Below are 25,630 nucleotides of genomic sequence, written 5' to 3'. Positions count from 1 at the left end.
ACTCCTTCAAAAAAAATCATTAAAAACCCACTTCTTCATAAAAGCGTATCAAACTGTTAATAGCTCCTGACTGATTCCTCTTCTGCAACTGTCACTAGTCTAATACTATCCTTAACTTTTTGTGTCATTACTATCCTTAACTTCATTGAGCAGGGCCCTCAACCCCTCTGTTCCTGTGTGTCCAACTTGTCTGGTTACAACTACATGTCTGTTCGCCCACCCATTGTAAAGCGCTGCAGAATTTGATGGCGCTATATAAATATCATAATAATAATACAGGATATATATATTTCCAAATAAATCTCATTTTCCTCCTTTCCTAGTCAATCTTGATAATCCTTTGACCATCTGATCCAGCGAAACGGTCAGCTTGTCTCTGTAAAGTGCATGCATTCTTTATAGCCCTCTGTGACTTGATGACTTACTATTACCTCTAGGTAACAAAGGGATCATCACATTTCTTATTGTTGCAAACAGCTGGCACAACAATAAGAAATGCTGGTGCAACATTTGTTTTAAATCTATAAATAAATTATATTTAACATTATAAACCAGACATTTAAGAAAACATGGGTTATACATGTCCTACAATTTTGTATATTATATATATAAAAAAAAAAAAAAAAGTCCTACATTTTACTGACCGAGTATATCAAATTTGCTCTTAATTCAGACAATGATACTACATGAAATAATCTAATTTACAATTATGCTATAAAGCTAAGTCGAAGTATTACTAATAACACTTGAGTTTGGGGATTCACTTTTGCGCATCTCCTGTAAGAACGTAGGACCAATTTTCCCCTTTTTGGACAACCTTGAGATGTTTGAGCAAATCTAATCCACCATAGAATTACACAAAGGTAATATAGTAGACTTGTGCACACATCATTAATTTGCACCCAAACAAATCTATCTTTTGAAAATGTAACAGTGGAACCTTATTCATTGAAAAGCTTGTGGCTCATCATGGTGTTCCTGTATTTGTAGTCTCATTTGATTAATATTGTGCTCATCTCCAAGGTGACCATGCTGGCTCGCTAATCTGTATACAAGTGTAAAACCGTCATTCCTAGATGATTATCTACAACTCCCTTCATTTTCATCAAGGCTAGAGCGGCCAGGGAATTATGGGAGTTGTATAAAATATAAGCCTGCCTGGGTCACATCTCACCAATACTGTGCAAGCCATGTTTTGTAAGACCAGCTATAATAACCATTTTTCCTACTTATTAATTGCTTTCCAAAATTTTGAATTACTGGATTACCAGCATACTTACTGCTCCCCTTCGAGGCTTACCTCACCCATACTCCTGTGTTTATTGTATAGCTCACTTAAAAAGAGGAGAGAAGGCACAGGTAAAAAAAAAAAAAAAAACTAAAACACAAACACACAAGGCCACCTCACTGGGATGTTTATTTTTTATTTTAATATGAAATTTAGCAAAAATACAAAAATGACAATCTGCATTGGATCGAGTTGTGGAGTTTAATTTATATTACAGGTGCTGACAGAACAGTCAATGTCACTGCATTAATGTATATTCTCCAAGAACTACAAATAAGGGTCTATAGAAGACATTTATATCAAGGACAGCTTTTTACTACTTGTTCATAAATTAATGAAAATTTAGATAGACTTTGGTCCAGGAAAACCACTAAAACCGGTACAATTATGGCTCTTAGTAACAAGGTCAAGTTAAAAAAACAGAACAAAGACAAACAAAACAAAATAAACCTTTCAAAATGTGCAAGTATGCAAGAAAAATACACATATCAAAATGAAAATATATATATATATTAAATCACAACTTCCAGAGGCATTTCCTTTAATGCAGTTATTTGGCTGTCCTCTGTATAAAATGGATAAACGCAGTATTTCCAGTCTATAAAAGGATCCACATTAAGCTTCCGCTCTATTATTGGAATATTGGGATACTCAAGACTATAAGACACTCCCACTAGAAAGCTGTTCATGAAATACAGCCATGCAACATTCATATCCATGTATCCCGGGATATGGGCACATGAGAAAATAATGATGATTTGAATGAGAAGAAATGGCGCCCACGTCCCCAGAAATGAAAATAGAAAAGAAGTCAGGAGACATCTAGTGCTTCGTATTGGCCACTCATTTCCGTATGAAAACAGAATCACAGTTTTATCACAATAGGTAGTTAGTTTCATTGTTCTTATTAATGCCACAACCTCAAAACAGCAGATTACAAGAACCATGAAAACCGTAACGACTATGGCAGCTGATAGATAAAAACTTTGTCTGCTGATGTAAAAAGTGCATTGGTGGGATATTACTCCAGCATTCCATTCTGCCAAGCCAGCCGGGATATTGAGGGTATACAAAAAAGCCAAAGTCCACAGGAGCAGAACAACTGCACAATAGAGAAATCCACTGCAAAACCTTGAAAGATGTACAGACTTTACAATAGTCAAGTAATAATCCAGTCCACTTGCTACAAAAACAGGATAGTGTAAGATACCATATGTATGGGATATAATCTGCGTCAGCAGACATATATGGTAAGTTGTGAACCTAACACCCCATATCGCAAAATCCTGAAAATAGTGAATGCTGAAGACTGAAATCAAAAGAGCAAAATCTGTAAAAGCTAGGGACAGACAAAAATATCCCATGAAGCTCGGACTGACGCTTCTTCGTTTTGCTCCGGAAATAAAGATGTTCATTATAATTTTGCCAGTTATAATCAGGATTAGAATACAGCTTGGCTCAAAACGCTCAAAGGTCTCTGCCTGGTCATTATCATCCATTGTTATATCCGAGTCAGACGAGTTCTTCTGATAATGACCTACAAAAACCGACGTGATTTGCAATCATTGAATGCAAACATTTCCCGGAGAGGGGTCTTCTTCCTGGAAAATTCACAAAGAGAATATGTTAGGATTTCTCAATTATTTTCTGAGATATACTCATTGGAGGAAATCTTAAAATGTACTTTATTACTTTCAGCTCATATTTTACTTCTGATTTTATACAAAATTATATTTTCCCACCCAAGAAGTGTATACTATATTGAAGGGAATATTCACCAATTCAGCAGCTCTGGAAATATTATGAGGAAATTGTTGATTTCAGGCAAAAATATTTTATTCACATTTATAGAATTTACCCAATTCTGTGATGTGATTTTGGTCTAGCATTTCAAGTTCGCTTGTCTATTCTACAAAATCTTTTTAAGTGAATAAACTCTTTAAAAGCTTGGAAACAAGCAGAAAACGCTAGGTCTGAGCAAAATTCTTCAGAATCTGCAAACGAAGAAGAACATGAAAATGTAAGAAGCGCACAGACACTTGACTGAATTTTAAATTTAAGGCCAGAGTAGTCAAAAAAAAAAAAAAAAGCATAGCCGACAGAATTTTGCCATTTAGGCTATTTTGAAGATAAATGTTAAATTCACTGTGAAAGCTTACTTTAGTGAATAACCTTAGAAGACAAAAAGTGTGATATTAAACTACAACTACAGCTTAATGTATTTGTTCTAGTCAGGCCCGGACTGGCCATCGGGCACACCGGGCAAATGCCCGGTGGGCCGCGGTGGCCATGGGCCGAGGCCGGCAGGGGAAGGTCCCAGGATCTCCCCTGCCGGTCTATGCAGGGCCGGCACTATCCGAGCGCCGGCCCCGCTGTTTTCAATGAAGGGCCGGTGAGGAGATCATAGATCTCCCTCACCGGCCCCCTTGGAGAGACCTGCGGCTGGGGAGGGAGGTAGAGGACCCGGCGGAGCTCTATCTTGCAGCTCCGCCGGGTTCCTCTCGCGAGATCCGGCGCGTTGCCATGGCAACGACCGGATCTCGCGAGAGTGAACTCTAGCCCTCAGGCTAGAGTTCACTCACCACTGGACCACCAGGGATGGTGTCGGAGTGCCGGTCCCCCCCACCCACTCACCAGCATGCCGGTCCCCCCCTCCCAGGCTAAAGGTAAGAAGGGAGGGGGGGACATAATGCATACTTTTTTATTTATTTTACCCCCCCCAACACTCAATCCCTTCTAACATTCACACACAGCACTCTCACTCCCATCACACACACACAGCACTCTCACTCCCATCACACACACACAGCACTCTCACTCCCATCACACACACACAGCACTCTCACTCCCATCACACACACACAGCACTCTCACTCCCATCACTCACACACAGCACTCTCACTCCCATCACTCACACACAGCACTCTCACTCCCATCACACACACACAGCACTCTCACTCCCATCACACACACACAGCACTCTCACTCCCATCACACACACACAGCACTCTCACTCCCATCACACACACACAGCACTCTCACTCCCATCACACACACACAGCACTCTCACTCCCATCACACACACACAGCACTCTCACTCCCATCACACACACACAGCACTCTCACTCCCATCACACACACAGCACTCTCACTCCCATCACACACACAGCACTCTCACTCCCATCACACACACAGCACTCTCACTCCCATCACACACACAGCACTCTCACTCCCATCACACACACAGCACTCTCACTCCCATCACACACACAGCACTCTCACTCCCATCACACACACAGCACTCTCACTCCCATCACACACACAGCACTCTCACTCCCATCACACACACAGCACTCTCACTCCCATCACACACACAGCACTCTCACACCCATCACACACACAGCAGTCTCACACCCATCACAGCACTTTCACACACAACACTCTCACACCCATCACACTCAGCACTCACACACATCATCCACAGCACTATCACACTCATCACATTTAGGACTCACACACACATCACACTCAGCACTCACGCACATCATCCACAGCACTATCACACTCGGCACTCTCACACACAGCACTCTCACACACATCACCCTCAGCACTCACACACATCATCCACAGCACTATCACACTCAGCACTCTCACACACATCACACTCAGGACTCACACACATCACACTCAGCATCCATCATACACACATACTGCACCCCTCACATACACACCGAACCTCCCCAACACACACATACACAATACTTCCAAATATATATATATATACACACACGCACACACACACTACATTCCTGACATACACACTCTGGATACCCTATACACACACACTAGATTCCTTGTAAGCAAACACATACTACACCCCTAAACACACACTCTCTACAAACACTACATCACATATACACACACACACACTATAGCCTGTATGCACACACTTGCTACATCCCCTATACACACATTCTTTACAGACCCTAGCCACATATGCATTACATTACACCACAAACACAACACGACTAAAACCGACCTTATTACACAATACCACACCACAATCAGCTCACTCTATACACACACACACACACACAATCCCACAAGCAGGCTCCAAACACAGCACGATACTCTTTCCTGGCATTTTTGTCTCCTGGTATCCATTTATAGAGACACCAGAGACAAGTTGCAAGGAAACACAGTGCAAGCATGTTATTAAATTTGCTTGCACTGTGCAGAACAAATACAGGGCTTTTTTCTCATGCTAGAGCTCTTTAGCAGAGCTCTGCGCATGGTCTGCCCTGGCCTGCACTTTGAGAAGGGGGTGTGTTTGTCGTTAGTGACGACAAAACACGCCCTCTCTGCACCGCCCCTTCTTAGTGGGCCGCTGTGATAAAAAAATGCCCGGGCCGAATTTTTATCCCAGTCCGGCCCTGGTTCTAGTGAGTATAGTCAGTCCCTGCAGGCTTTTTTGCAGTAAACACTGTCTTTTCAGAGAAAATGCAGTGTTTACATTACAGTCTAGTGATCACTCCACTGGCAACTCTTCAGATGGCTGCTAGAGGTGCTTCCTGGGCAGTGCAGATCAGGGGCAGAGCCAGCACCAGCAGACTGGAATAAAGATTTTACTATATTTAGGAGGGCGGGGGGGGGAGGGGCAGGATATATATATTTAGGGGGGGGGGCAGGATAGTGTTTTTAACACTACAGGGACAGAAATACAAGTTACGTGTTCCTTTAACCCCTTTACATGACAAAGTGAGGCAATTTAACCCCTTAAGGACACATGACATGTGTGACATGTCATGATTCCCTTTCATTCCAGAAGTTTGGTCCTTAAGGGGTTAAAGAACTATTAAAAAAAAGAAAGAAACGAAACAATTAAGTTGTGTAAAAAGATGCAATCTGTTTAAGCTTTCTTACTTTAAGGTACGGATTGAGGTCACAAAACATGGGAACTATCCTAGGTAGAAGATTTTTATTTTCTAATCAGAAACTAGACAGCTGTAATTTCCCATGAAGTGTCACAAACACGTGATATTCTCAATAGCCTGAGCACTGGACTTGTAGTGAAAGAACACATCAGCCCTCTGCTCACACTCCCATAGCTTGTGTGAGACTGCATACTACAGTATGTAACTAAAACATAAAAACAACATTTATCTGTGCTGTATCGCCAAACCATTATGTACACATTTAAAAATAAAAAATAAATAAAATAAATGTAAAACCACTGCAAGTGTCAAGGCAAATCCCAGATGCAAAGGTGTTAGTGGGGTGGTGTGACATTCCTCAAACATTTTTCGTAATTTTTTCTTATTAGAATTTAGTTTATAGACACAGTCGAGTCACGATATATGGATTTAAAAAAACAAAAAAAACAAAACAAAAAAAACAAAACAAAACAAAAAAAAATATGCAACAGGCATCCGGATAATTGTATAACCGAAGTGTGCGTTAAAACGAAGACTGCCGTTATTGTGTGCAGTTGTGCTTGATAAAATTAAGACTATCCGTGTACAGGAAATGGCTCACACAATACTTGCAAGAACAATAGAAGAGCAGTCACACGATAACTCCGCACTCGGCGACCATTATTGTTAGATTGCAATGCGCAGTCTGAATGACTGCGACAATGGATTTTTCCCGAGACGGTTTCATTTTAATTATTGCTAACTTAATTAACAGTTTGTCCTTCCTCCTCAGTGCTAGAAGTTGTTCCATTACTAACTCTGCTGCTAGAAGAGTGTTCTGTGCCCTAAGAGAAAATGTCAACCAAAAAAAAAGAAAAAAAAGGGTGCAGTGATGAGCAAAAATTAAAAACATGTTCCAAGAATACAATTTCTATGTTAAATACGTAATTAATTTGTTCTTATTTGCTTTCGGAAAGGAGGATGTGTGTAAATTTTAAGTTTAAATGAAGTTGTTATACTGCCAGGAGGTCCCTGGTGCTGGCTCACGTTATAGGGTTAAGCTGTTCTTTATTCCAGCGCTTAATCTATGCCTCTGTCCTTATGTTTTTTTTAAATTTGGAAACCGGAAAATTCTTTAAGAATTGGGCACTGGCGCCTCGGATTGATAAGGGCAGTCACCTGACGCTCTCAGCTAATCAATGACTCCTCATTCAAAAGACCCGCTTGAAAAAGGTTGGTTTCTTTTCAAGCTAGTTTTATGAATGGGGAGTCACTATTTAAATATCACGTGTCATATATTATTATTTTATTATTTATATAGCGCTGACAAATTCCGTAGCGCTGTACAATGGGTGGACTAACAGACACATAATTGAGATCAGACCACTGGACGTACAAGAACAGAGGGGGTTGAGGGCCCTGCTCGATGAGCTTACATGCTAGAGGGAGTGGGGTATAGTGACACAAAGGGTTAAAGTAGGGGAATTAAATAGTTTGTTAGAGAAGGGTTTATTGAGTGCTTGGTAGGTCATTTTTGACAGTTGCAGGAAAGGAGTCATGGGGTGGGGGATGACAGTTTAATTGATACGCTTTAATGAAGAAGTGAGTTTTCAAAGATTTTTTTAAGGAATGGAGACTGGGTGAAAGTCTAATTGAGGAGTGAAGGGAGTTCCACAGAATAGGTGCAGCCCTAGAAAAGTCTTGAAGGCGAGCGTCAGAGGTGGGGATCCGGGCAGAGGAAAGGCGTAGGTCTTGGGATGAGCGCAGGGGTCTCGACGGGACATACTTGTGTATGAGGGAGGATAGGTACGTTGGAGCAGCATTATGTAGGGATTTGGAAGCAAGCGCCAGAATTTTTAATTGGGCCCTATATCTAACTGGAAGCCAATGCAGGGACTGACAGAGCGTGGAGGCGTGGGAGGTGCGACCGGACAGGAAAATAAGCCTCGAAGCCGCATTCATTATAGATTGCAGCGGTGCAAGCTGGGAACATGTAAGACCGGTGAGAAGGGGATTGCAGTAGTCGAGGCGAGAGAGAACAACAGCATGAACCAGTATCTTAGCACACAGTATGGACTCCATGGCTGAAAGGATGACCATATACATGCTTTAAGAACGTATTCAGACCCCTTCAATTTTTTCATATTTTTAATGTTGCAGCCTTATGGTACAATTTCCTAAATTGTATTTTTTTTTTCACATCGTCAATGCACCAATGTTCCATAATGACAAAGCAAAAAAACTAGTTTTTTTTTCAACTTTGCAAATACATTAAAAAGAAAACTGAAATGTCACGTTGACAAAAGTATTCAGACCCTTAACTCGTTACATAGGCTGTAATTGCTTTCATAGATGCTTCAACTATGACGTAACAAGCTTTGCACACCTGGATTTGGGTAGTTTATGCCATTAATCTCTACACATCCTCTAAAAGGAACCCTACAGGGTCAGGAACATAAACATGTATTCCTGACCCTACAATGTTAAAAACACTATCTAGCCCCCCTGGCCCCCCCTAAAAATATAGTAAAGTCTTACCTTTATTCCAGTCTGCTGGTGCCAACTGTGCCCCTGGTCTGCCTCCTTGGCTGACATCATCAGAAATGATTATCTCAGCCAATCACAACAGGAAAGCATTGGATTGGCTGAGATTGTCAATTTTGATAATCTCTTTTTTATTTGAAAAAAGGAAGTAGAGACAACATTTGTCTCAGCCAAGGAGGAGGGCTGGGGGGTGGAGCCAAATGCCACCCTGACCAATCAGCATCCCCTCATAGAAATGCATTTCTACGAGGAAAGTTCAATATCTCCATGCAGAGGGTGGAGACACTGAGTGGCAGTGCTGCACACTATGCAGTAGTGACCCAGGAAGCACCTCTAATAGCCAACTGAGAAGTGGCCAGGGGAGGTATCCCTAGGCTGTAATGTCAACATTGCCTTTTTTCTGAGAAAACAGTGTTTACATTAAGCTGTAGTTGCTCTGGTGACTATAATGTCCCTGTAAGTATCATAATAGTGGATGGGAACTGTCGGACAGGCACTTTCAGGTCTCTGAATCAGGTTTGACTAAATGGGTTCAAGTTCAGCCTCAAACCCACTGGGTTCAAGACCAGTTTGGTGCCATAGCCACAACAGTTCACTAAAGAAGTAATGTTGCCAGGAGTCCCATTCCAAATATTTTGACACCAACCCGTTATCCTTGGGCACCTCCAACTTGGCCCTCATTTGCATACACTAATTGTGAAATGGGATCTTCCTCGTCAGTAGTAAATATTTTGACCATATTTGGACTAATATTCATTGACTAAGAGTGTCAGTTGACAAAGATAAGTGTCAAACCATTCAACTATGATTACTTACTGTGGGTCAGGAGATTCCTGACACAGTATCCACTGCAAGGGCTGTACTAGTTATGGTACTTAGGCTATTTTAAGTCAGCATAAACCATGAAAGAAATATAAATAACTTAATATATTTAAAAAGGACTTGGCCACTTGATTGATTTATTTATTTGAATATATATGATTTTTTTTAAAAAATGTCAAAAACATATCAAAATTAAACTTTTGTTCCGTCGAAAACAAATCATACGCGTTTCCTTGAACAAGATAAACACTTTGGGAACGGTATCGTTTTTAACCCCTTAAGGACCAAACTGTCACTGTCATGTCATGTCATGTGTCCTTAAGGGGTTAAGGAAACTCCTATGATTTATTTTTTTGCCGAAACAAGAATTTACGTGACCTGCTAGTAAACACGGACCTAGTGAAAAGCTTTGAACAGGATAAGAAGACACAGGTACGAGGTTGTGTTAGATGTCTTGGATGTGTCACATGTGGACACATGGTTTCATCTCACATTTTTAATCATCCACATAACAACAAAATCTATTATATTCGACATACCATTACATGCAAGACGTCCCACGTCATATACAGTTGCAAGAAAAAGTATTTGAACCCTTTGGAATGATATGGATTTCTGCACAAATCTAAGTCACAACAATAGACAATCACAGTTTGCTTAAACTAATAACACACAAAGAATGAAATGTTGCCATGTTTTTATTGAACAAACCATGTAAACATTCACAGTGCAGGTGGGAAAAGTATGTGAACCCTTGGAATTAATAACTGGTTGAACCTCCTTTGGCAGCAATAACTTCAACCAAACGTTTCCTGTAGTTGCAGATCAGACGTGCACAACGGTCAGGAGTAATTCTTGACCATTCCTCTTTACAGAACTGTTTCAGTTCAGCAATATTCTTGGGATGTCTGGTGTGAATCGCTTTCTTGAGGTCATGCTACAGCATCTCAATCGGGTTGAGGTCAGGGCTCTGACTGGGCCACTTCAGAAGGCGTATTTTCTTCTGTTTAAGCCATTCTGTTGTTGATTTACTTCTATGCTTTGGGTCATTGTCCTGTTGCAACACCCATCTTCTGTCGAGCTTCAGCTGGTAGACAGATGGCCTTAAGATCTCCTGCAAAATGTCTTGATAAACTTGGTGTGAAGAATCCCCCTCCATTCATTCGGTACTTTCCCTCCCTGCTACTTTATTCATGGATTTATTACTGTGACGAAGTGCCCTTCGCCACTTGTGCCTGGAGAGGACTGCTTGCCTGCCTCTTGCCCTGTGACTATGGACCCTGGGAGATTTGGCCCGTTCAATTCAGTATGATAGGAGTTATGTATTTTTGTATCCTTTTGTGTTTTACTGGTAACGTGCTCAATGGAGTCTGCCTCTATCCCTGGATATAATTGGATTATTTTCCCCATTGTCTCCAGGATAGAGGGCTCTGTAAAACCGGTTTGGGCCAGATAGCCATGCTGCCAGCCAGGCCCCAAAAGATACTTTACTAACTTCTGAACCCCTGGTCTGATTCATGCCATTTTTTGATATGTTGTTCCCCTGAATGGATTGATTGTGAATATATAATTTATGTGAATGTGATGTATATTTTAGAAGTTATGAATATACTGTAAAAACTGTATTTTTCCTGCTTGTGATAATTGCGTCTTCTATTGTATAAGATAATTGAATCACAGGCAGAGGGGAGGATTTTGTGTGGGCTGTAACCTCTGTTTTATTGGCTACTGTAGATAACGTGTGTGTCCCTCCCCTGCATGGGAGCAGGGCATAACAAACTGTGGCTTGAATACCTGTTACTTGCAGTAAAGTTCGGTTCCAGCATTAAGCTTTGGCTCATGTGTGGATTATTTGGCGACACCGGCAATATTTATTCCTGTGGATTATTAGGAATATTATTTTATGGGAAGAAGGGAATGCTTGACGGAGTAAAGGTATGTACAGTCACACTTGGGAATTCATTTTTCCTTCCATGATGGCAATCCGTCCAGACCCTGACGCAGCCCCAAACCATGATGCCCCCACCACCATACTTCACAGTTGGGATGAGGTTTTGATGTTGGTGTGCTGTGCCTCTTAATCGCCACAAATAGTGTTGTGTGTTTCTTCCAAACAACTCAACTTTGGTTTCATCTGTCCACAGAATATTTTACCAGTACTGCTGTGGAACATCCAGGTGCTCTTGTGCAAACTGTAAACGTGCAGCAATGTTTTGTTTGGACAGCAGTGGCTTCCTCTGTGGTATCCTCCCATGAAATCCATTCTTGTTTAGTGTTTTAGGTATTGTAGATTTGCTAACAGGGATGTTAGCATTTGCCAGTGACTTTTGTAAGTCTTTAGCTGACACTCTAGGATTCTTCTTCACCTCATTGAGCAGTCTGCGCTGTGCTCTTGCAGTCATCTTTACAGGATGGCCACCCCTAGGGAGAGGAGCAGCAGTGCTGAACTTTCTCCATTTATAGACAATTTGTCTTACCGTGGACTGATGAACAGAAAGGCTTTTAGAGATACTTTTATAACCCTTTCCAGCTTTATGCAAGTCAACAATTCTTAATCGTAGGTCTTCTGAGAGCTCTTTCGTGCGAGGCATCATTCACATCAGGCAATGCTTCTTGTGAAAAGCAAACCCAGAACTGGTGTGTGTTTTTTATAGGGCAGGGCAGCTGTAACCAACACCTCCAATCTCATCTCATTGATTGGACTCCAGTTGGCTGACATCTCACTCCAATTAGCTCTTGAAGATGTCATTAGTCTAGGGGTTCACATACCTTTTCCACCTGCTCTGTGAATGTTTACATGGTGTGTTCAATAAAAACATGGCAACATTTCATTCTTTGTGTGTTATTAGTTTAAGCAGACTGATTGTCTATTGTTGTGACTTAGATGATGATCAGATCACATTTTATGACCAATTTGTGCAGAAATCCATATCATTCCAAAGGGTTCACATACTATTTCTTGCAACTGTATAACCTATCGTGCCCCCGTGGCTTAGTTTACATTGGTAAGACTAAAACTCCTTTATGCGATCTAGCATAAGGACAACGTTTAGGGATAGCCGGACTGATAAACCCGTGGCCAAGCATTTCCTTGAATAGAAACACCCACTTACAGTGTTTTTAATTATGTGCTTTATTATTGATCCTGAGGAAAGCCCTGGACGAGTGCTGAAACGATTTTTTTTTTTATGGATATACTTCAATAAAGATTTGATATTTTAACTACATGAGACACCGTGAGTGCCAGCCATTTTTTGCATACATACATACACACTCATATAGTTTCATTTCCCCCATAGTGTTCCTTTCCACCCCTCCCCCATAGTGTTCCTTTCCACCCCTCCCCCATAGTGTTCCTTTCCCCCCTCCCCTCCCCTCCCCCATAGTGTTCCTTTCCCCCCTCCCCTCCCCTCCCCTCCCCCATAGTGTTCCATTCCACCCCCTCCCCTCCCATAGTGTTCCATTCCACCCCCTCCCCTCCCATAGTGTTCCATTCCACCCCCTCCCCTCCCGTCCCATAGTGTTCCATTCCACCCCCTCCCCTCCCCTCCTGTCCCATAGTGTTCCTTTCCACCCCCCCTCCCCTGTCTCAGTGTTCCTTTGCCTCCCCCATCCCATAGTGTTCCTTTCTTTTGATACCCTATATTTGTACATAATACAATATTAAATAGGAATAAAATAGTAAAAAAAAGTGATTAAAAAAAAAACAAAAAAACACTTCTCCATCCCCCCCCCCCCACCTTCTGACGAGCCTGGTCGGGTGAAACGCACGCGTCAAGGGAAACTTCTATGTGGCTTATCGTACCCAGCTAATCATCGTTTCTACGCTTGCACTCCATTCTTTCTATACATCTTACTAAGTGGGGTTGGATTTAGGTGCCCTCAAAGGCATTCTGTGAATATCCAGTATATGTGTGGCTTTTTTTGCATCCTGTGTTTTGGCAGCAATCTTCTCAGTTCTACATCCAGGTCACATCTAGAACTTTGGCTATCGATCTAATGTTCCTATGTTTACAAAGAGACCACATACACCATGTCACACTATCCAGTATTATTCTAATGGGGTAAAGTGACAGCCTTTCTTACTCTGCGGTTCACAATAATCCATTACTAGTCTGTATATTTAACGAACGGACTGCATAATTGGCAATACGTATTGGTGTACTGTCTCTGCGTAAATTTTATCTCATTGGGAATTGCGATAGCCTCACAGTGCTTGGTGTTTTTACTGAGATTTTGCTGCAAGTCTACACACACAGCGAACAGACAGTGCTAAATATTGGCAACATTTACTGATGAACTGTTACATCCTAAACACATATGCCAACTTATTAAGCCTGCTGTTTGCAGACTCTGTATCAAGGCTCTTTGTCTACTGAGGCAATTTCTCTAATTGTATACACACAGGTTCTGCAATCTTCCATACTTTTTCAAGGCATCTTATCTTTTTCCTCCCCCAATACGTCACGTTTATTTTTTTTATTTTTTTCTGTAGCACAGACGTGTGCTTCACAGACACAAATTGGAGTGCAACTTCAGAATCTTCAGTTATCAAGCCCCTTTCTTTTAATTCATTCTACTTTATTTATTTTAGTTTTTTCCCCCACTATATTTAGCTAGTGTGTGACACTCTGGGTGATTGCCAAGTTGTTTGGCAATTTTGAACATATATATATTTTTTCAATAAAGTCTTTTTTATTTTTCAATCATTATCTCTGATTGGTATCTCTAGTCTCCATTGGTATTTATACTCACAATACCTCCTACACGTTCCCATATCCCCATACAGGTATACTACACATTCTTTTCCTCTCTCTAGGGTTCATAAACAAAGGGATTTATCTCCTAAATGGCAGAGGATTGAGCAGTGAGGCTGCAGGGGCATGTTCTATACACCAAAACTGCTTCATTAAGCTAAAGTTGTTCAGGTGACTATAGTGTCAGGAAAACAAATCGGTTTTCCTGACACTATAGTACCCTGAGGGTGCCCCTCCCGTGGTGCTGAAGGGGTTAAAACCCCTTCAGTTACTCACCTTCTTCCACCGCCGGGCTCCGTTACCTCTCCTCCCCAGCCGACGTCAGCTCCCCCATCTGACGTCAGCGGAGCGGAATGTGCATTCAAAGTGTCCATAGGAAAGCATTTTTCAATGCTTTTCTATGGACGCTCTGCGTGATGGAGGCATAATATGCCTCTAGCGTCGCAGATGCACCTCTAGTGGCTGTCCGGAAAACAGCCACTAGAGGCTGGCTTAACCCCAAATGTAAACATAGCAGTTTCTCTGAAACTGCTATGTTGACAGCAGGCAGCGTTAACCCTAGAGGGACCTGGTACCCAGACCACTCCATTGAGCTGAAGTGGTCTGGGTGACTATAGTGTCCCTTTAAAAAATTAAAATAAATACAACTTTGCAAAATTTGACATGCTGCGACTACAACTTATAGTAGTCACATAATCCAAAACTGCTACACAAAAATATATATTTATAGATAATACATTTCAGGCTATTTAACTAAGAGCATTTTGACACTTCATTTTACCATAACTAGGTCAAAATATCTATTTTTTGTGTGTATTTTTTCCCCTACACCTTTATTAATTTTGGGAAAAATAACAGACCACACATGACCCACCACTGCAAAACAACATATTTGTATTCTGCTACTGTTCACAATTACAATGATACCCCACATGTACACCTTTTACCTTAATCTTGCCTCCAATTCAATCCTTAATCCCATCTATAATCAAAACCCTTAATCCTACCCATAAATCCTGCCCCTAGAACATTCCCTAATCCCACCTGAGAGGGACCCCCTCTGCGGACATCAGTATTAATCAAATTATTCATTACAGGGCAGCAGTTTTCCTGTACTGTCCCTCAGCACGAAAATTCCAATTGTGTTTGGAAAACACTGTGCACAAGGCAACCCTAATTAGGCAGCCACAAAAATCTTAAAATCTAATTAAATATTTCTTAATTTTATGCCTTACATCTTCACCCACTCAATCTAGATTGACACCACTGGATATATACCAAGCTGTATGAGTACCAATTCACAATATTAGATATCAGACAAAAGCAGAGAGACATACAGGCTCATCAAAACACTGGACTGGAGCCAGATACCTGGAAGGTTGCAGTGTTTGCACAAAAAAACACAAAAAACCTGGTAAGAGTCTTATTGTACTGCTTTACTGGGTTTCATTCCAATTCATTACTTACCAGAGGTATCAGAATAATGCCTGCTTCCATTTCTAAAAGGTCTGTCCCCATTCAAATCCACATATTAAGCCAAGTGATGTCTGTAAACAGTTCTTAGAATAAAAGTCAAAGCATAATTCCTGGTAAGAAGAATGCAATAATGAATTAACACAACAAACCATAGGAGAAGGTGTACACAGTCAGCACAGAGGCAACAATCAGGAAATACAGTGAGACTGTTCAGGTTTTAACAACACACTTAAAGGCAAAGGGAGTGCTCTGCTTTTAATATCAGTATTGGCTGGAAAGTAGCTGTGGATCTATAGAACAGGTTTGGTTTGAATTAATTTACATAGAAATCTATAGAAATAATAGGTATACCCAATACTCTGGATTGTCTTAATATTTGTGTAACAGTTTGCTAGATCTGAAAAATAATTCCTGCTTACACTAAGAGTAGACGATGTATGGCTGTGCCTTTATTTGCCAAGTAAAAAAAACACCAATTAACAGCATGAACCCTGCAGAAAGGGCAACTCAAGTGCCCACCCTGTACCCCACAGGGAGGAAGGTCAGCTCGAAGTGCTCACCCTGTACCCCACAGGGAGGAAGGTCAGCTCGAAGTGCTCACCCTGTACCCCACAGGGAGGAAGTGCAGCTCGAAGTGCTCACCCTGTACCCCACAGGGAGGAAGTGCAGCTCAAAGTGCTCACCCTGTACCCCACAGGGAGGAAGTGCAGCTCAAAGTGCTCACCCTGTACCCCACAGGGAGGAAGTGCAGCTCAAAGTGCTCACCCTGTACCCCACAGGGAGGAAGTGCAGCTCAAAGTGCTCACCCTGTACCCCACAGGGAGGAAGTGCAGCTCAAAGTGCTCACCCTGTACCCCACAGGGAGGAAGTGCAGCTCAAAGTGCTCACCCTGTACCCCACAGGGAGGAAGGGCAGCTCAAAGTGCCCACCCTGTACCCCACAGGGAGGAAGTGCAGCTCAAAGTGCTCACCCTGTACCCCGCAGGGAGGAAGGGCAGCTCGAAGTGCTCACCCTGTACCCCACAGGGAGGAAGGTCAGCTCGAAGTGCTCACCCTGTACCCCACAGGGAGGAAGTGCAGCTCAAAGTGCTCACCCTGTACCCCACAGGGAGGAAGTGCAGCTCAAAGTGCTCACCCTTTACCCCACAGGGAGGAAGGGCAGCTCGAAGTGCTCACCCTGTACCCCACAGGGAGGAAGGGCAGCTCAAAGTGCTCACCCTGTGTTTGTCCCGCTCTCCCTCTATCCAGTAGCGTTGCTGGTCCTTAGCTGCTGATAACATGTCCACACGCAGCCTGTACCCAGCTCTAAGACTTACCCCTCTGCACCAGCTCTCTACCTGTTGCTAACCAGCACGTTGCGCGTACAGCGCCATCAGCCCGGACCTGTCCTAACTGACCAAACAAGCAGCTTTCCGAGTTACCATCCCTCTCCCATGACAGACATCCCGAATCGGACTTACCGAACCCAGTCCCTGCAAACAGCCCTACCGAATTCCTATCTGGACCCACACAATACTAGCCCAAGATACCTGTGGGTATGCCCTCTCAGCCCCAAATGCACCTTGCATGTCATTCCCTGCCCAGCTGTATTCAACATGTCATCCCAGATGGTTTTAGCATTCAATCTCCAGTACAAGCCGCTTTTCCAATGGTAAATCACCGACCTCTTTGCACTCCGACCTCTGAGGACATAAGGAAAACAGAGCTTCTCAATACTCACACCGTGTTAGCAGCGTGAATGGCCCTCCCCTGGGTGGGGCGGCCACCTGGGCTATAGATAAATACTGGTTTGGGAGCTTGTGAGTGTCAAAAACACAGCTTATAGACACACCTGGAATTCCACCCACAATGAGAAACTTTACTCCTGAACACAGCTTCCTCCTCCTCCTCTCATAATAACTGCAACATTCCAAGAACAGTCACCAAGTACAAGGGTTCCCAGATTTATTATTATTATTATTATTATTGCCATTTATATAGCGCCAACAGATTCCGTAGCGCTTTACAATATTATGAGAGGGGATACATCATGTTTCGCTGGAAAACAATCACTTTTTCCATGCTGATTTGCAGTCCATGAAAAGAGCTGCCCTGTAGTATCTAGTATTCAAATGCTTTCATTAATTAATCGTTTTTCATCCAGTAGTTAAATACTACATATTATAGGGCAGCACTAGATTTACAGCTGCCCCTCACTGCCCCAAAACAAATCATGGTTTGGTAGATATGCCACAAATGAAAACACAAGCATTTTTTCCCCATTTATATTTATATTCTCCTATCAGTGGCGGATCCAGAGGGGGGGCAACGGGGCAATTGCCCCCCCCCCCGAGATTCTCCCCTGCCGGCTAATGCAGGGCTGGCATTGCCCAAGTGGCAGCCCTGCAAAGTGCCTGCGGACCGGAGGGGAGATCAGAGTTCTCCCTCCCCGGTCCGCAGGCACTGTGCTGGCAGCCGGCAGGGGAGGGAGAGAGGACCCGGGAGCTCAGCCTGCAGCTCCTCCGGGTCCTCCTCTCGCGAGATTTGGAGCGTTGCCGCGGTAACCACGGCAACGCTCCAAATCTCGCAAGATGAACTCTAGCCTTGTAGCTGGGTTTGAGTTCATCTTACCACCACTGGGACCACCAGGGATTCCCCACCGGACCACCAGGGACTAAGAAATGTCCCCCCTCCTCCCAGTAAAGGTAAGAAGGGAGGGGGGACATGAATATATTATTTTTAATTAAATTAAAAAAAAAAAAAGCCTCCCTACCCTCCTTACCCCCCATAAACACACTACCACACACTGCCCCAGAAACACTGCCCCCATACACACACTACACACACTGCCCCATACACACACTACCACACACTGTCCCAGAAACACTGCCCCCCATACACACACTACACACACTACCCCCATACACACACTGCCCCACAAACACTGCCCCCATACACACACTACACACACTGCCCCATACACACACTACCACACACTGCCCCCATACACACACTACCACACACTGCCCCAGAAACACTGCCCCCCATACACACACTACACACACTACCCCCATACACACACTGCCCCACAAACACTGCCCCCATACACACACTACACACACTGCCCCATACACACACTACCACACACTGCCCCAGAAACACTGCCCCCATACACACACTACACACACTGCCCCATACACACACTACCACACACTGCCCCAGAAACACTGCCCCCATACACACACTACCACACATTGCCCCAGAAACACTGCCCCCATACACACACTACACACACTACCCCCATACACACACTGCCCCACAAACACTGCCCCATACACACACTACACACACTACCCCCATACACACACTACACACACTGCCCCACAAACACTGCCCCATACACACACTACACACACTACCCCATACACACACTGCCCCCATACACACACTGCCCCCATACACACACTACACACACTGCCCCCCGTACACACACTACACACACTACACACACTGCCCCCATACACACACTACACACACTGCCCCAGAAACACTGCCCCCCCATACACACACTACACACACTACCCCCATACACACACTACACACACGCCCCCCGTACACACACTACACACACTACACACACTGCCCCCATACACACACTACACACACTGCCCCAGAAACACTGCCCCCCATACACACACTACCCCCATACATACACACACTACACACACTACCCCCATACACACACTACACACACTGCCCCACAAACACTGCCCCCATACACACACTACACACACTGCCCCACAAACACTGCCCCCATACACACACTACACACACTACCCCATACACACACTACGCACACTGCCCCACAAACACTGCCCCCATACACACTGCCCCACAAACACTGCCCCCATACACACACTACACACACTGCCCCACAAACACTGCCCCCATACACACACTACACACACTACCCCCCATACACACACTGCACACACTGCCCCACAAACACTGTCCCATACACACACTGCCCCAAACACACACACACACTGCAACCCTCACATACACACTGTACCGCTCACACACACACACACACACACACACACTGCCCCACACATACACTGCCCCCTAACACACACACACTGCAACCCTGACATACACTGCCGCCCTCACGCACTCGCACTTCACCACTCACACACACACTGCACCTTTCACACACACTTCACCCCTAACACATACCACTGCTCCTATGCCCAATATCCCAGCAGATCCCAGGTAAGTTGTCAAACTGTTCTTAAACGGTTTGACTACTTACTCTGGGATGGGATCCTGGCACTACTGGCGCCATAACTACTACACTGAGATGTAGTGGTTATTGTGCCTGGATTATTTCTTTAAATAATCTACAAGTGCCCCTCCCGAGATCAGGTTCTGGATCCGCCACTGTCTCCTATCTGATGCCTTTGCAAGCTCTCCCCTTCTAACCATGCCAAGACTTTCTGTGGCTGTCCAATCACAGACTTTCCAATATGTTTTGGTTGCCTCTTGAGTTTAGCTCCACTGAGTTAAAGGGAAACTGTAGTTTTTCCTGGAACTATAGCTCCCTATAGTCCCCACCTTCTTCTTGCCCCCTTCCCTGTGGTGCAAAAGGGGTTATATACTCCTTCTGTCACTCAACTTAGGTTAGGGTACTGTCTCTGCTCCTCCCCCGCTGATGTCAGCCAGCGGGATAGAACTAATGCTCATGGAGTAACCCTTTAATTTATAAAAGTGCAAATTTCTATACAAATCTATACTTTTTGTAATATGCTTTCAATGCCGTCCTCATGGAGTCGGTCATAAACGACGTGTGTGTGTATGGGGGCAGTGTATGTGTGTCTGGGGCAGTGTGTGTGTATGGGGGGCAGTGTTTGTGTATGGGGGGGCAGTGTATGTGTGTCCGTGCTCGCAAGAGTAGGACCCGGAGGAGCTGCAGGCTGAGCTCCCGGGTCCTCTCTCACTACCTCCCCTGCCGGCTGCCAGCACAGTGCCTGTGGACCGGGGAGGGAGGTCTCTGACCTCCCCTCCTGTCCGTGAAGGCACATTACAGGGCTAGCACCAGGGACGTTTTAGCCGCGAGGCAAACAAGGCATTTGCCTTGGGCGGCATTTTCCAGGGGGCGGCAAAAAAAGCCACCCCCAAATGCCCAGGGCAAATACCTTGTTAGCCTTGTGGCTGGCGAGGGAGCACTTCCTCTGAGCTGTCTGCTCAGCTCCCTCGCGCGCCTCAGAGTGAGGCTGGGAGCCAGAAGATGACGTAATATTCCGTCTCCCAGCCTCACTCTGCAGCGTGCGAGGGAGCTGAGCAGAGAGCTCAGAGGAAGTGCTCCCTCGCCAGCCGCCCAGCATCCCGCACGCCTGGCAGGCAGGCACTGGACCCCCAGGGAGAAAAAGAACCCCACCCCCCAGCATTCCCAAAGGTAAGGAGGCTGGGGGGGGAGGTTAAATAAATAAAAAAAAAATGTGTTAATGTGAGTGTGTGTGTGTGTGTGTGTGTCTGTGTGTGAGTGTGTGTGTCTGTTAGTGTGTGTGTCTGACTGTGTGTGTGTTTGCCTGTTAGTGTGAGTGTGTGTGTCCGTTAGTGAGTGTGTGTGTCTGCTAGTGAGGGAGTGTGTGCCTGTTAGTGTGTGTGTGTGTATCTGACTGTGTGTGTGTCTGTTAGTGTAAGTGTGTGTTTCTGTTAGCTAGTGTATGCGTATCTGTCAGTGAATGTGTGTGTATTTAGAAGGCCGGGCGGGGGAAGGGTTGGGTGGGGGTGGCGCGGGGGGGGGTGTGAGGGGGGCGCCTGAGTTTTGTCCTGCCTAGGACAGCACAAAACCAGGATAGACCACTGGCTAGCGCCTGCATGTGCTGACAGGGGAGAGGGAGACCCTTTGTTTTCTCCGGGGGGCAATTGCCCCATTGCGCCTCCCCCCCCCGGATCTGCCACTGCGTACACGCTATTTACTTGCTCCATTTACAAAAAAATAACTAAAAAAAATAACAGTTTATTAAAGGAACACTATAGTCACCTAAATTACTTTAGCCAAATAAAGCAGTTTTAGTGTATAGATCATTCCCCTGCAATTTCACTGCTCAATTCACTGTCATTTAGGAGTTAAAGGACCACTCTAGTGCCAGGAAAACATACTCGTTTTCCTGGCACTAGAGTGCCCTGAGGGTGCCCCCACCCTCAGGGACCCCCTCCCGCCGGGCTCTGGAAAGGGGTAAGTGTTTAAAACTTACCTTTTTCCAGCGATGGGCGGAGAGCTCTCCTCCTCCGATCCTCCTCTTCTCCTCCCCGTCAGCTGAATGCGCACGCGCGGCACGAGCTGCGCGCGCATTCAGCCGGTCACATAGGAAAGCATTCATAATGCTTTCCTATGGACGCTTGCGTGCTCTCACTGTGAAAATCACAGTGAGAATCACGCAAGCGCCTCTAGCGGCTGTCAATGAGACAGCCACTAGAGGATTAGGGGGAAGGCTTAACCCATTCACAAACATAGCAGTTTCTCTGAAACTGCTATGTTTATGAAAAAATTGGTTAACCCTAGCTGGACCTGGCACCCAGACCACTTCATTAAGCTGAAGTGGTCTGGGTGCCTAGAGTGGTCTTTTAAATCACTTTGTTTCTGTTTATGCAGCCCTAGCCACACCTCCCCTGGCTATGATTGACAGAGCCTGCATGAAAAAAAAAACTGGTTTCACTTTCAGAATTTTAAATTACAGATGTAATTGACCTTAAATAATTGTATCTCAATCTCTAAATTGAACTTTAATCACATACAGGAGGCTCTTGCAGGGTCTAGCAAGCTATTAACATAGCAGGGGATAAGAAAATCTTAATTAAACAGAACTTGCAATAAAGAAAGTCTAAATAGGGTTCTCTTTACAGGAAGTGTTTATGGAAGGCTGTGCAAGTCACATGCAGGGAGGTGTGACTAGGGTTCATAAACAAAGGGATTTAACTCCTAAATGGCAGAGGATTGAGCAGTGAGGCTGCAGGGGCAATGTTCTATACACCAAAACTGCTTCATTAAGCTAAAGTTGTTCAGGTGACTATAGTGTCCGTTTAATACTAAAAAAAATATATATATATGTATACATATATATATATATATATTGATATCAAAATAAATTTAGAATGAAGATCTATATATATACATATATATATATATTCAGGGCCGATCCTGGACGGATCCCTCCGAGATTGTCTCCGCCCCAAATTAGGCTGTGGCGGTCTCGCCGTGACTAGCTCCACCTCCGTGGCTGACATAACCAATCTTGATGAACTGCACCAAGCCAGGCTATTGCACATGCACTAATCAGTACCTCCTCATAGAGAATCAATGCATCTATATATATCGCCCCTATGTAGATCGTGGAGACATTGAATGTAGGTACTGTACACTGTGTAGCCCTGCCCCTGGAAGCACCTCTAGTGGTCATCTGAGTGATGGCCACTAGAGGTGTTACTAGGCAGCAATATAAACACTGTCTTTTCGTTGATATGTAAGACACAGCATGTAATTGACGCCATCTATGGGCACAAAGATGGCACTAATAAGCTATTTGTGCACAACTATGGTATTGATTAGTTATGTTGAGACAAAGACTGCACTGATTAGCTATTTTGGGACACAGATGGCTCTGGGTAGCAGTATAGGCACAGAGAAGGCACTGGGAAACTGGGCACAAAGATGGCACTGATGAGCTTTTTGGGGGCAAAGCTGGCATTGTAAGATGTGGGTGACATGCTACTTTGTATAGTTGGGGTTGGGGGGGCCAAAGAGTTGGAGTGGTTTCCATAAGAAATGGGTGTTGTTGGGGGGCAGAGCCAGCACTCAGCCCGATCAGTCGCATGCCTGCAGCTCTCCGACGATCGGACGCCTTAAAACCCCAAAAACCGACCAAACACACTGCCTACCGCTTTGCAAGAAGCATTACAGCACCCCAACACAAATGGGAAAGAAAACAAAAAAACTGCGCCCGGATCGGCCGCGGCAATCCGCCGATATCGGCGAACTATTCCGGAGGCCGCATGGTGCAGCGGGGCCTAAGATGGCGGCCGACATGGATGAATACTCCGACAGCACGGATGATTTCCCACTACACTGTCCGGAGGCTCTAGAATACCGAGAGCCGGCAAAACCAAGCCAGCCGACTGGGGGCCACCCGGTGACCACGGAGATACTCACCTCACTCCTCTCAGGCTTGCGCCAGTCATTATCGACAGAGATATCCAAAGTGAGAGAAGATGTCAGAGAGTTTACCGCCCGTTTAACCACCATTGAACAACTCACCCAAGCTCACATAACCCAGGTGACAGACCTCCAGAAACAGGTGAGGGAACTCACCACAGCCCACACTGCACTGTCCCACCAACTAGCTGCCATGGAGGACAAACGCAGATGGAAACACATTAAAATCCGAGGTATAGCTGACTCGCTGACCCCGGCAGAGCTACCTCACTTTCTCCGCAGGCTGTTTGCAACCCTGCTGCCCGCCAAGCAAGCAAAAGGGATACAGCTAGAGGGCATGTTTCGTTTACCAAAGCCACCACAACTCACTGGCACCGCTACTGGGGACCTCCTGGTCAAACTACTGAATGGGCAAGACAAAGCTGCGCTCATGGGCGCCATTAAAGGGAAAAATCCCTTTAGCTTCGAGGGCATGGACATAACATTTTACGCTGATCTATACCGCACCACCCTGCAATGGCGGAAATCCCTTCGACCACTGACGACTGCACTGGCGGCCAGAGGGACGACGTACCGCTGGGGACCAGCTCATGTGCTTATAGTACAACACCAGGACACTGAATACAGAGTCAACGCTATAACAGAGATGGACACTGTAATGGCAAAACTGGGCCTACATAACCCCCCTCCAGCCACAACAACATGGGACCCAGCCAACATTGTTCCGTTTGTTCTGGATCAGGGGGCGCACAGAGGAAGGAAACTCCGTGAACCACCACCGCCAGTCTAACACGGCTCACAAGTTTAATATGTTTTGCTTAAAATGTTTAAGTTTATCCTATGTTTTTCATTCTTGTCTCTTACATTACAACTACCGGGATTGCCCGGAAAGCGGGCTCCAATATATCACCCACCCCCCCAACTCCAAACAGCACACGGCTGGCTTTAGCTCACTAACGAGGAGTTGTATTATACGCCGTCCTAGGCACTACGCTCCTGACTAAATACCTATGTTGGTCTAGGCCAGGTCACGGCCCATCTCATACCTAACCTACCGACCCCTTTGACGGCCAATTACAGTAATCTCCACGCACCCGAACTAGCATGGGTACATTTCCCCTACCCCAAGGTAGCACACTCTCTAACAGCGGTAATTGATACGGTACGCTCCTACAACGCCCGCCGCGGCACCACCGCCCTCGATAACGCCACCAACCAGGCGGACGTAACGGTTTTATATAAGCCTCCTAGTTACTGTCCCACTCTAAGTTTGACTAATACCAGGCACTAAACGACAGTACTTATCAATGCCACGTAGACGTTACATAAATATAGCAACGCACCTGTCACAGCTGTCGTAACCTCTTAACTTTACAAGCTCAAGTTTTCCTAAATGTCTAATTTTCATCACTTAAAAATGTGCAGTAATAGCAAATGCCATACTAATGTTATCCTTGTTACGGATGCGCTTGATCTAGCTGTTGTGGCTATTCAAGCAAAATGTAAAGCTTGCACGACAAAAAAAAAAGAATTAAAAAAAAAAAAGAAATGGGTGTTGTTAAAAGGTTTTATGTTTGCGGGGTGTGGCTACCAGCGGAGCAAGATGGACGTGTAAATCTTGGCTCCGGCACATGGGC

The 25,630-nt window shown here is 44.7% G+C and overlaps 1 protein-coding gene across 3 annotated transcripts; it reads right to left on the bottom strand.

The window, feature by feature from the left end:
- Window positions 1-1,798: 1,798 nt before the first annotated feature.
- GPR160 (G protein-coupled receptor 160) lies at window positions 1,799-17,584 on the bottom strand. Of its 3 annotated transcripts, none has more exons than XM_063441038.1 (3): window positions 17,520-17,584; window positions 15,792-15,910; window positions 1,799-2,889 (listed from the first exon to the last, which is right to left on the bottom strand). In XM_063441038.1, exon 3 carries the CDS (start codon window positions 2,785-2,787, stop codon window positions 1,801-1,803), a length of 987 nt encoding a protein of 328 aa, XP_063297108.1. In that variant the 5' UTR covers window positions 2,788-2,889; window positions 15,792-15,910; window positions 17,520-17,584; the 3' UTR covers window positions 1,799-1,800. The 3 variants fall into 3 exon arrangements, with proteins under 3 accessions (XP_063297108.1, XP_063297109.1, XP_063297110.1); XM_063441039.1 differs by having other exon boundaries at window positions 17,464-17,542; XM_063441040.1 differs by lacking the exon at window positions 17,520-17,584 and adding an exon at window positions 17,361-17,420.
- Window positions 17,585-25,630: the final 8,046 nt, after the last annotated feature.

Source organism: Pelobates fuscus, chromosome 2 (assembly GCF_036172605.1).
Source record: "Pelobates fuscus isolate aPelFus1 chromosome 2, aPelFus1.pri, whole genome shotgun sequence".
NCBI classification, from domain to species: domain Eukaryota; kingdom Metazoa; phylum Chordata; class Amphibia; order Anura; family Pelobatidae; genus Pelobates; species Pelobates fuscus.
This window is presented reverse-complemented; position numbering and strand designations above follow the sequence as displayed.

Excerpts from the sequence above, each read along its gene's own strand:
- GPR160 (XM_063441038.1), bottom strand. The coding sequence starts at position 2,787 with ATGGATGATAATGACCAGGCAGAGACCTTTGAGCGTTTTGAGCCAAGC.